The 12,665-nt window shown below is 53.1% G+C and overlaps 1 protein-coding gene across 1 annotated transcript; it reads left to right on the top strand.

Annotated features, from left to right (window-relative positions):
- Positions 1 to 183: 183 nt before the first annotated feature.
- LOC133629563 (serine/threonine-protein phosphatase 4 catalytic subunit B-like) lies at positions 184 to 2,945 on the top strand. The gene is made up of 2 exons (XM_062020200.1): positions 184 to 689; positions 2,198 to 2,945. Exons 1-2 carry the CDS (start codon positions 184 to 186, stop codon positions 2,325 to 2,327), a joined length of 636 nt encoding a protein of 211 aa, XP_061876184.1. The 3' UTR covers positions 2,328 to 2,945.
- Positions 2,946 to 12,665: the final 9,720 nt, after the last annotated feature.

Raw genomic sequence — 12,665 nt, 5'->3', positions numbered from 1 at the left:
AGACAGTGCTGAGCAGTGCCACAGAAGGCCACAGCGCCCCAGGTTTCCATGGTGCCTTTGGGGCCCAGGACATGCCACAGAAGGCCACAGGGCCCCACGTTTCCATGGTGCCTTTGGGGCCCAGGACATGCCACAGAAGGCCACAGGGCCCCACGTTTCCATGGTGCCTTTGGGGCCCAGGACATGCCACAGAAGGCCACAGAGTTCCACGTTTCCATGGTGCCTTTGGGGCCCAGGACATGCCACAGAAGGCCACAGAGTTCCACGTTTCCATGGTGCCTTTGGGGCCCAGGACATGCCACAGAAGGCCACAGAGTTCCACGTTTCCATGGTGTCTTTGGAGCCTACTGGAGGCTGCTGGTGGCTACTGGAGGCTGCTCTTGGCTACTGGTGGCTACTGGAGGCTGCTGGCGGCTACTGGAGGCTGCTGGTGGCCGGTGGTGGCCGGTGGAGGCCGGTGGAGGGCGGTGGCGTCCCGCTGACGGCGCTGTCCCCGCAGACACGACGGGCTGGGGCGTGTCCCCGCGGGGCGCCGGGTACCTGTTCGGCAGCGACGTGGTGGCTCAGTTCAACGCCTCCAACGACATCGACATGATCTGCAGGGCCCATCAGCTGGTGATGGAGGGCTACAAGTGGCACTTCAACGAGACCGTGCTCACCATCTGGTCGGCCCCCAACTACTGCTACCGGTGAGGCCATGCTAATGACGTGCTAATGAGATGCTAATGAGGCGCTAACGAGGCGCCGGCCAGGTGGGGTGGGGAGGGGAGATGGAGGGGTGAAGGGTTCTGGGGTGGGAGAAGGTCTTGGGTGGTGAGTGGGGAGGTTCTGAGCATGAGAATGCGCATCAGGCAGGTCTTGGAATGCTAATGAGATGCTAATGAGGTGCTGACGAGGTGGGAAGGAAAAGGGATAGGGAGGGGAGATGGAGGAGTGAAGGGTTATGGGGTGGGAGAAGGTCTTGGGTGGTGAGTGGGGAGGTTCTGAGCATGAGGATGGGCATCAGACAGGTCTTGGAATGCTAATTAGATGCTAATGAGATGATAATGAGATACTAATGAGGCGCTGACAGGTTGGGGTGGGGAGGGGAGATGGAGGGGTGAAGGGTTGTGGGGTGAGAGAAGGTCTTGGGTGGTGAGGGGGGAGGTTCTGAGCACGTGGATGGGGCTCAGGTGGGTGTTGGAACACTAATTAGATGCTAATGAGATGCTAACGAGGTGATAATGAGCGGTGATAATGAGCTGCTGGTGAAGTGGGAAGGCCAAGGGATAGGGAGGGGAGATGGAGGAGTGAGGGGTTCTGGGGTGAGAGAAGGTCTTGGGTGGTGAGGGGGGAGGTTTTGAGCATGAGGATGGGGCTCAGGTGGGTCTTGGAACACTAATTAGATGCTAATGAGATGCTAACGAGGTGATAATAAGCTGCTGGTGAAGTGGGAAGGCCAAGGGATAGGGAGGGGAGATGGAGGAGTGAGGGGTTGTGGGGTGAGAGAAGGTCTTGGGTGGTGAGGGGGGAGGTTCTGAGCATGAGAATGCGCATCAGATGGGGGTTAGAATGCTAATGAGATGCTAACGAGATGCTAATGAGATGCTAATGAGGCACTGGCAAGTTGAGGGTGAAGGGATGAAGGGTTCTGGGGTGGAGCTGTTTCTGACCTGGGAGAGGACAACAGACACCTCTTGGTGAGCTAACAAGCTGCCAAGGGCATGCAAATGAGATGCAAATGAGATGCTAATGACATGCAAATGAGCTGCAGAGAGGGTTGGGTTTGGTAACTGGGGTGAGACAGTGGCATAGGGGGTGACTGGAGCTAACAAGCTGCTAGTGACATGCAAATGAGATGCAAATGAGATGCAGAGAGGGCTGACGGTGGGGAGTCAAGAGCTGTGGGCTTAGGTGATGCCACTGGTGATGACTGGAGCTGTTTCTGACCTGGGAGAGGACAACAGATGCCTCTTAGTGACCTAACAAGCTGCTAAGGGAATGCAAATGAGCTGCTAGAGACATGCAAATGAGATGCTAATGACATGCAAATGAGCTGCAGAGAGGGTTGGGTGTGGTAACTGGGGTGAGACAATGGCATAGGGGGTGACTGGAGCTGTTTGTATCCTGGGGATTGACAGCAGACGCCTCTTAGTGGGCTAACAAGCTGCTAAAGACATGCAAATGATATGCAAATGAGATGCAAATGTCCCCTCAGGTGTGGGAACGTGGCTGCCATCCTGGAGCTGGACGAGCACCTGCAGAAGGAGTTCATCATCTTTGAGGCGGCGCCGCAGGAGACACGTGGGATCCCCTCCAAGAAGCCCGTGGCCGACTACTTCCTGTGACCCCCTGCCCGGGGCCACCTGCGGCCACCACGGGGCTACTGGGACCAGTAGGGGATGGGAGGTGGCTACTGGACCCTTTGTGAGGTGGCCACAGCTGGTGGCACCTGGGGAGAGTTGGTGGTGACACCATGTTCCTCATCCCTTCCTTGGCCACCGTGAGGTCACTCGAGGCTCCTGTGGCCACCTGAGGTCACCCAGTGGCCACTGGGACCAGTAGGGGATGGGAGGTGGCTACTGGACCCTCTGTGAGGTGGCCACAGCTGGTGGCACCTGGGGAGGGTTGGAAGTGCCACCATGTTCCTCATCCCTTCCTTGGCCACCATGAGGTCACTCGAGGCTCCTGTGGCCACCTTGGGGCTCCTGTGGCCACCTGAGGTCACCCAGTGGCTACTGGGACCAGTAGGGGATGGGAGGTGGCCACTGGACCCTCTGTGAGGTGGCCACGGCTGGTGGCATCTGGGTGGGGTTGGGAGTTGCCCCATTCCTTGTCCCCTCTGTGGCCACCAGAAGCCACCAACCCCCTCCCAGTGGCCACCCCATGACCTTTGGTGACCTCCCATGACCTTTGGTGACCCCCCATGACCCCTGGGGACTTTTGGGGCCCCCCTGTAACCCCACATGACCTTTGGTGACCTTTGAGGACCCCCAATGACCTTTAGGGTCCCTCATGACCTTTGGAGACTCCTCATGACCTCTGATGACCTTTGGGGACCCCCCCATGACCTTTGGTGTCCTCCCATGACCTTTGGTGTCCTCCCATGACCTCTGATGACCTTTGGGGTCTCCCTGTGACCCCCCAGTGACCTCTGGTGTCTTTTGGGGTCCCCCATGACCCCTGCTGACCTTTGACAACCCCCCCATAGCCCCCGATGACCTTTGGGGCCCCCCATGAGCTTTGGGGACCCCACATGACCTTTGATGACCCCCCATGACCTCTGGTGACTTTTGGGGTCCCCTATGGCCCCTCGTGTCCCCTGGTGACCTTTGGGGCTCCCTGTGACCCCCAGTGACCTTTGGCGACCCCCAGTGACCTCTGGTGACTTTTAGGGTCCCCCATGACCTTTGGGGTCCCCTATGGCCCCTTGTGTCCCCTGGTGACCTCTGGGGTCCCCCATGACCTCTGGTGACCTCTGGGGTCCCCCATGACCCCCAGTGACCTCTGGCGACCTTTGGGGTCCCCCATGACCTCTGGTGACCTTTGGGGCTCCCTGTGACCTTTGGCGACCCCCCCGGTGACCTCTGGTGACCCCCCCCGGGGCCCTTCCCCTCCCCCCTCCCGTGTTTTTGGGGTTTTGTTGCTTTTTGTGACGCCGTTTCTGCTCCTTTTTAGATAAAAAAAGAACCAAATGTGTCCAAAAAAACCGGCTCTGGTGTGGTGGGGGAGGGGCGGGGGCGGGGCCACGCAAAGGGGGCGGGGCTTGAAGGAGGAGGGGCTAAGAGAGGGGGCGGGGCTAGAGAAGAGACGGGGTGTGGGGCTGGGCTGTGGGGTTTAAAGGGGCGTGGCCATGGCAGGGGCGTGGCTATGGGGGCGGGGCTAAGGGAGGGACGGGACTATGGTGATGGGGCTATAGGAGGGGACAGGCCATGGGAGTGGGCGTGGCCATGGGAGTGGGCGTGGCCATGGGAGGGGGCGTGGCTAAATGAGTGGGTGTAAATGAGTGTAAACCAGATAAACACTTGATAGACACTGCTGAGCAGTGCCACAGAAGGCCACAGGGCCCCACGTTTCCATGGTGCCTTTGGGGCCCAGGACATGCCACAGAAGGCCACAGAGTTCCACGTTTCCATGGTGCCTTTGGGGCCCAGGACATGCCACAAAAGGCCACAGAGTTCCACGTTTCCATGGTGTCTTTGGGGCCCAGGACACGCCACAGAAGGCCACAGGGCCACACATTTCCATGGTGCCTTTGGGGCCCAGGACACGCCACAGAAGGCCACAGGGCCCCACGTTTCCATGGTGCCTTTGGGGCCCAGGACATGCCACAGAAGGCCACAGGGTTCCACGTTTCCATGGTGCCTTTGGGGACCAGGACATGCCACAGAAGGCCACAGGGCCCCACGTTTCCATGGTGCCTTTGGGGCCCAGGACATGCCACAGAAGGCCACAGAGTTCCACGTTTCCATGGTGCCTTTGGGGCTCAGGACATGCCACAGAAGGCCACAGGGCCCCACGTTTCCATGGTGCCTTTGGGGCCCAGGACATGCCACAGAAGGCCACAGGGCCCCACGTTTCCATGGTGCCTTTGGGGCCCAGGACATGCCACAGAAGGCCACAGGGCCCCACGTTTCCATGGTGCCTTTGGGGCCCAGGACATGCCACAGAAGGCCACAGGGTTCCACGTTTCCATGGTGTCTTTGGGGCCCAGGACACGCCACAGAAGGCCCCAGCTGGAGCAGAGACTGGTTCTGGAGCTGCAGGAGCAGGTCACGGCCATTCGCCAGCTGAGGGACCTGCAGCGTCTGCTGCCCAAGGAGATGGTGATGCCTCTGGAAGCCCAGGAGAGACAGCACAGGGTGAGGCAAAAGAGCTGCCTGCAGCATCCTCTGGAAGCCCAGGAGAGGCAGCACAGGGTGAGGCAAAAGAGCTGCCTGCAGCATCCTCTGGAAGCCCAGGAGAGGCAGCAGAGGTTGAGGCAAAAGAGCTGCCTGCAGCATCCTCTGGAAGCCCAGGAGAGGCAGCATAGGGTGAGGCAAAAGAGCTGCCTGCAGCATCCTCTGGAAGCCCAGGAGAGGCAGCACAGGGTGAGGCAAAAGAGCTGCGTGCAGCATCCTCTGGAAGCCCAGGAGAGGCAGCATAGGGTGAGGCAGAGTAGTCACCTGAAGCAGCCTCTGGAAGCCCAGGAGAGGCAGCATAGGGTGAGGCAGAGTAGTCACCTGAAGCAGCCTCTGGAAGCCCAGGAGAGGCAGCAGACACTGAAGCAGAGCAGCCGCCTGCAGCAGTCTCTGGAAGCCGAGGGGAGGCAGCAGAGGCTGAAGCAGAGCAGTCAGAGACTGCAGCAGCAGGAAAGACAGTCTGCTTTGGAAGCAGAGGAGTTCAAACTCATACAGGCTGTGAGGGAACAGTCAATAGAGCTGGAAGAATTCTTCCATGCAGCTGTGACCCTTTAAGGTGTTGGTGAATCAACTCATGGATGGGAGTCAGGGAATCTCGGTTCGTGCCTCCAGTGCACTGTCCTGGTAGCAATTGGTACCTGTTGCTCTTGAACTTGCAGCAATCCCACAACAAAAGGGTCTTCTGAGAGGCCAGGTAAATTAGAGAGTTGTTTGATTTTCTCTGTATCTACAGTGGCTATACCAAAAGCCCATCGATACCCCTTGGGGTCTTTGAAGTACCCTCTCCTGAGGTAATCTATGCCAAGAATACAAGGGGCCTCTGGACCAGTCACAATGGGGTGTTTTTTCCATTTGTCCCCTGTTAAGCTCACTTCAGCCTCTAATACAGATAATTCTTCACATCCCCCTGTCACTCCAGAGATCCAGACAGAATCTGTGCCTCTATACCTTGATGGCATCAATGTACACTGTGCCCCTGTGTCTACTAAGGCTTTATACCTTTGTGGGTTTGATGTGCCAGGCCATCGAACCCACACAGTCCAGTAGATTCGGTCATCCCTTTCCTCCTCCTGGCTGGAGGCAGGGACCCTCTATTTCTGTTCTTCATCAGAGTATTCGCTATCTGATCCTTGCAATTGCAGACCTGAAGTCTCCTCATTGGCTTCGAAGGAAGTAGTTGCAGTTCTTCTATGTCTTGGAGATTGTTGATGGTCCTCTTTTGTTTTGGCAGCCACTCTGCTGACAGCCCTCTTGGGAGGTCCTTTTCTAACAGCTGTCTTCCCCCTTAGTTCACGTACACGCGCTTCCAGCTTAAAAGTGGGTTCACCATCCCACTTCCTCATATCCTCTCCTTGGCCACGCAAAAAGAGCCAGAGTTCATTTCGCGGTGTACTCCTGCGTCTGGGACTTCCCTTTCCCCTGGTCGGGACAGTGGATGACTGAGTTCTTGAGGCAGATCTAACAATCAGGCCATCATCCCACACTGATGAGGAGGTGCAGAGGCTCTCTTCATAGTTCTGTAACCAAGAAGATACCCTCTCCACTGTTGGTATGTCCATGTCTGGATGATACACCATTGCCAGGATATTAGAATATGTAGCTGGGGCACTCTGAATCACTTTTCTCAACATGGCCCGTGTACACTGGACATCGTCTGGATCTGTGGAGGCCTCGGCATTATCCAGATCACCACAGATGACTTCCAACACAGCTAATTCCCTTAGATATTGGATCCCTTCATCAGCTCTAGTCCACTTTCCTCGAGCATTTACAAGGTCTTCCTTGAATGGGTATCTTGCCCGTACACTTGAGAGGAGTCGTTTCCAGAGACTACAAACTGAGGTTTTCTTTCCAATGCCTTTATCAATTCCCCGGTCCCTAGCAAGAGATCCCAGCTGTTGGGCTTCTCTGCCTTCCAATTGCTGACTGTCAGCCCCGTTATCCCAGCATCGGAGCAGCCAGGCACCAATCCGCTCACCTGGCTGGCGACTGGAATCTTTTCGCATATCTCTAAGTTCTGTTGAGGTGAGGGACCGAGGAGTTTCCATTTCCTTTTCGATTTCTTTCACTTCTCCTGATCTCCTTACCGAAGGACCAGTTTCTTCTTCTAGCCTTTCCTCTTCCTCCTCGTCTGCCCTTACTAATCGATGATATGGACTTGACCTCCTTATCCACTGCTTCTTTTTCACTACTGGGGCAACCACTGTGGTTGTTGTTTGGTTCCCTGACTCAACCATGGTAGTCTCAGGTATAGTTTGAATTTCCACCTCGGCCATAGTTCTCTGAGAGGGCTGGACTGCGACTGACTCAACTATGTTGGTCTCAGGTATAGTTTGAATTTCCACCTCGGCCATAGTTCTCTGAGAGGGCTGGACTGCGACTGACTCAACTATGTTGGTCTCAGGTACCGTTTGAGTTTCCATTTCAATCACAGTTCTCTGAGAGGACTGGAATGCAGCTCGGTAGGCAGAGGCTAGGCCCCAGTATAGTGCCTGAACCTGATGGGCCTCATTAGGGTAGGTAAGACACCCTTCTATCAGGTAGCGTGTCAGTAAAGCAGGGTTTTTTATCTGTTCAGATGTAAAATCCCAGGTTACAGGAGGTGATAACCGTCCTAGGAATTTGCCTAAATTCATCCACATACCCTGCCACCCAGGGACTGGCCGCTTCAGGGGGCATTTTAACATGTTTCCATCGCAAATTTGTACTCTCTGATACCCAGATGACTCCAGATTCCACAAGATATATAATATACCAACCATGTTAATTAGTAATATTAAAACTCTCGTATAAGGGTGACTAAGGACCTGGGAAGTCTGTGTAACAGAATTGTCTAGATCAGTCCGAGCTGAGGAGAAAGAGGTGCTTTGCCCCATGGCCTCCACAAGATAGCTCCCACAGCACACTAAATCCATCAGTAACAGAATGAGACTTGCTATTATTATTTGGGCCATCATGTTCCCAGGCCCTTTCATCCTCTTCAAAAAATTATATAGCCAGCTTAGCAAAGCTATTAAGGTTAAAGCACAGCCGAGAGTCAATGTTAGGAGCATCATGTTCCCAAACATTAGAAAGTGTAAGATAAGCTGCATAACAGCAAGGCTCCGTGACCAGCACGGGAACTTTGCTCTCATTGGTTTACTGTAATTGCAATGCAGTTAATGTAAATCTGCTATTATCTCGCCCCACGTTGGGCGCCAAAAGGGCTGTGGTAGTTTGAGCCTGGCTGGATGCCAGGTGCCCACCACACCGCTTTATCCCCCACCTCCTCAGCAAGCCAGGGAAGGGGAGAAAATAAGATGGGAATCTCGTGGGTTGAGATAAAAGCAGTTTAATAAAGAAGCAGCAAAGCCGCGCGCGGGAAGCAAAGCAGAAGCAGATAAGCTGTTACTCTCTACTTCCCATCAGCAGCGATGTCCGGCCGCCTCCCGAGAAGCAGGGCTGCGGTACGCGTAGCGGTTGCTTTGGGAAGGCCAGAAATGAATCTCGCCTCCCCTTCCTGCTCCTCTCCCCCAGTTTATATTCCTGAGCTGACGTCATATGGTATGGAATATCTCCTTGGTCAGCCTGGGTCAGCTGTCCTGGCCATAGTCCCTCCCAAGATCATGCCCACTCACAGCTATTGGTGAAGGTGGGGGAAGGAATGCTGGAGGGACAGCCCCGATGTTGTGCAAGCGGTAGTCATAATATTGATATCAACAGTAAGCACAGCACTGCAGGACCTGCTGTGGAAAATCACTACCGTCCCAGACCCACTACACATAGTCTGGCCCTTTGTTTACACCATGTGCTTATATCTGCTACCACCAGCACCTCCTCTCACTCCACCCCGTGCCCACCTCTTCTGTACGTTTCACCTCTCACGTTACAACCCGAGATCTTCCGGATGCCTACCACATCTCCCGTTCCCTATGCTTGATTACTCCAGTGTCCTGTGACACGGGCTGATACATAACGTGTCTGCCCAGCACACATGCTAGCTGAGCCAATTGCAGGAAGATATGATCAGGTGGTAGTGTTCCACTTCACTATTCAATCTTGCCAATAGTTGAGTGACTCCATCTTGATCTGCATCACGGTGAGCACTCCGAGAAACACGTCAATCTGCAAGAGAGACTCAGTAGACCGTTATATCTTCTACACCCCATGCTCTCCCCCTCCCTAAGACTAGTGTGAGGGATACCGTGGCTCAGTGCATGGGGATAGCTGGTATGTCCATGACCCCTGCGGGCAGCCTATAACTCAAATTTTACTAACAAGCATCAGACCCTTACAATCAGCAGCAAAGCCAGCGTGTTTATAGTACTTCTAATTGGTCCTTTCTCTAAAAGCCAGCTGTAGTTTTCTGCAAGAAGCCTTGCAGTTTCACACGCTGCCTCAGCTTCCTCCTTGCTCCTTGTGTAGGTATTTTTGCTTCTTCGTTTCTCACAGTAGAGAGCAGCTCAAGGACAATCTGCACATTAGTTTTAGCAACTCATGCCTGGTAAGCTTCTTCTTATACACTGAAAAAAAAACACAGCTGACAAACAAAGTTATTATACTTGTGCTAAAGGTAAAATCTCTAGCAGGTCTATGTTGCAAAGTTGTATGGCTGATACTACTTACATTACTAATCAAGTCTTCTAATGTCATTGAGGTTTGGTTACTTTGTTTGCTAGGCCACTATCCTAATTTGCATAGCTGAGTCAATAAAGCAGATACTCCTACACCTGGAGCAAATATACTAGTTGCTATTATTGTTGAGGGAGACCAAAGGTAACATGGTCATCACATTTGCCAGTAAATGCATGCACAAATTGTTTTGGACAATGATGTTTCTAAATCATTGTGTGATTAGGCATCAAGATCGTCAGTTGTCCCAAACTGCGTGGTCCCCTTTGTAATCTCGAGGGTATTCCAGGCCATGCCTGGTCCCCATAGATCAGAAAAATTCCCTTTGGTAACTGTACAGGCACAAGACTGGACCTGGGTCTTTTTGGTGAAGTATAATTGCACCAAGAGGTTGTGTTCTTATACACGCCCAGGATGGGATCCACATTCTGTCCCAAATGTTTTGGTATTGCCGGTAAAATTAAACATAACACAAAAATCCATCTTTATAGATCCCAATAATTCTAACTCCTGTGGCTCTGTTGTCATTATTGGCAACCGTGAAATGATCAAATCCCAGCTGTCAACTTTGCCATTACCCTTAACTAAGGGATTTGGTTTTAATGCATTTGGTACAGGCCATTGTGCCACATCTGATGGAACTCCCACCAAACAGGTAGAAAAAGGATTATCTGGAGTGGCCATTGATAAACATATTGTAGATTGATTGATTGCTTTGGCCAGTGTAACCCACGTGTTTTGTTTGGGTTGTTGAAATTGCCTAAAACTATTTACTACAATCATTTGAAACATGAACATAAACCACCTTTTAGCTTCTCAATGCCAAAATGTTCTGTTCTTCCAAGTTCCATTCCTGACACCTAAAACGACTTAGAGAGTTTCCACTGTAAGAAAACCAGTATTCATCATCACATTTACAGCAAAATGCATAACATCACGACCAACAGTTTTTACACTCGTTGAGGCAAGGGACTGAGGATGGAAAGGACGAGCCCAGCGGTCCGTGAGGGCCGGGGCCGGCGGTGTCGGTGCGATGTGTGTGGGGGGGCTCCGGAGACACCGACCGGGCGCGGGAAGCGGCTGCGCGGCGGCGGCTGCGGATGGAAGGGGCGGGGGGGGTCTGGCTCACTCCGTGCCGTCCCCGGCACCGGCGGCGCAGCCGCTGTTACTCTCTCCCGTGTTTTCTTGGTCTCCCCTCACATGCCCGATGGTGCCCAGTCTAACACGGGGTCGCGCTCCCCCACTCTCCTCTGATCATCCTGCGCCGCACCCCGGCCAGACTCCGCCCGCTCGGCATTGCCCTGCAAGTCGTCCCAGGGGTAACTCGGCGGGTTGGGCTCGAATGGGAAGCAGCTCTCCGGCTGGGGCTCTGCTCTGAAGCCCCTTCGCTTCTCTGACTTTGTAAATACTCTTGTGTAGAGAAGAACCTTTTTCTTTTCTCTCGGTATCATCCGCCTCAGCGCCGCTCCCGACACTACTCTCGGTGCTGCTCCCGGCGCTGCTCTCGGCACCTCTCCCGGCACTACTGTCGGTGCCTCTGCCAGTTCACTCTCTGCCCCAGGGACAGGCTCACTAAGTGGGGGGGGCAGAGGCGGGGGCTCTTTAGGCCGGCACTCTCGTGCCCCGGGAGGGGCCGATGACTCACATGGCTCCCGCACCCCATTTTCTACACGCGGGGGGTTGAGCATTACTTTTGAGATGGTAGGAGCCAGCGAGGTGGATTGGAACCAGTCATGCTCATAGTTTTTGTTCTTACTCTGTGCTGCTGATGTGTGCTCAGCAGCCTTCTTTTCTGCCTGATGTTGCAACAACTCATTGCGCACTATCCTCCAAAGCTTCCCTAACTTTTCAGCTATCTCATCGTCCTCCAGGGTAGCTTCCCATAGTTTATCCCCAAACTTTCGCCATTCACTTAACTCATGAACAGTATGTGGGTTCTGAAAACAACCCTTAGCATACCCATAAGCTAAAAGCCCAGGGAGATCCTTTTCCAAATCTATTCCCTTAACCTGTCGCTTCTTTAAAAAGCAAGTAAATAAATCATATGCTGCTTGCCTTTCCATTTTCAGAAGTCGTCAGCGCTGTTGCAGCCCCACAAGGTCTCGGCAGCACGTATCGGCTGGGCTCGTCTGTACGATCACCCAGGGCACGGCACCACCCCTTCCTTCTGTTTTCTGGTGCTTAGTTGCCGTCCTCGCTGCTAGGACCCGAGCTCCTTCGCCGCTCCGCCGTGGTTGCCAATCTTGTATCACGTCGTTCGTGTATCACGTCGGTATATCACGTCGCCCGTGTATCACGTCGAGGTCACCATTTGTCGGAGACGGCGGGAGAAATGCAACACGACCAACAAGGATGATCAGCAAATCTCACTTTATTTGCAAAGACACCACTCTTTTATAGCATCAATAATCAGCCTCATACATATTGCCAAAGCTAAGCTCATCATTGGCTATTTGTCTAAATGTCAACTCCTCTTAAGAAACATCTTGCTCTACATTTTTATGGTTAATACATCCTCTTTTTATATCCTGTCTACATGGAGCTGCAAGCAGTCCCTTATCTCAAGGACAATGCGCCCTTGGGCTAACCTTTTTTCTATTTAAGACATTTCTATTAGGTTAACATTGCTATGACCTCTTTCTTTCAGCCATACTTGAGCAACACTCTCCACAGTGGTGCAAGGAGTAGGAACAGTGAGAGAAACAACCGCGCGGACTCCAAGGTCAGTGATGAAAGAGAGGAGGAGGTGTGCTGGAACAGAGACCTCCCTGCATTCTATGGAGAGAATTGGTGAAGCTGAGATTTGTTTGCATTTCTTTAAAGACCCTACAGCAACGGTAGAGACTCATTTTGCTAAAGCTGGCCCCAGTCCAGGGGCAGCGATTCACTTCATTGTTGGCCCCGAGCCAAGGGCAGTGATTTCCTTCTTTATCACTATGGCCAGAGCAGGCCGTGTCCCGAAGGAGGGACCCAATATCCACAGCTGTAACTGTGGGGAGGAACCAGATTGGGATTTATCAAAATGAGACAGAACATAGTTAAAAATGTCATCATGAATGCATTCTGTGTCAGACATTCCTGTCAGCCTTTCTTCTAGCTGGCAGAAGGGCAGCGTTTGGGCTATTTTTAGCAGAAGTAGTTAAATTACAAATTCACAAACCTCCTTTATTCTTA

Source organism: Colius striatus, unplaced genomic scaffold (genome assembly GCF_028858725.1).
Source record: "Colius striatus isolate bColStr4 unplaced genomic scaffold, bColStr4.1.hap1 scaffold_68, whole genome shotgun sequence".
Lineage (NCBI taxonomy): Eukaryota > Metazoa > Chordata > Aves > Coliiformes > Coliidae > Colius > Colius striatus.
The sequence above is the reverse complement of the archived record's forward strand: the minus strand, read 5'-3'. Positions and strand labels throughout refer to the sequence as shown.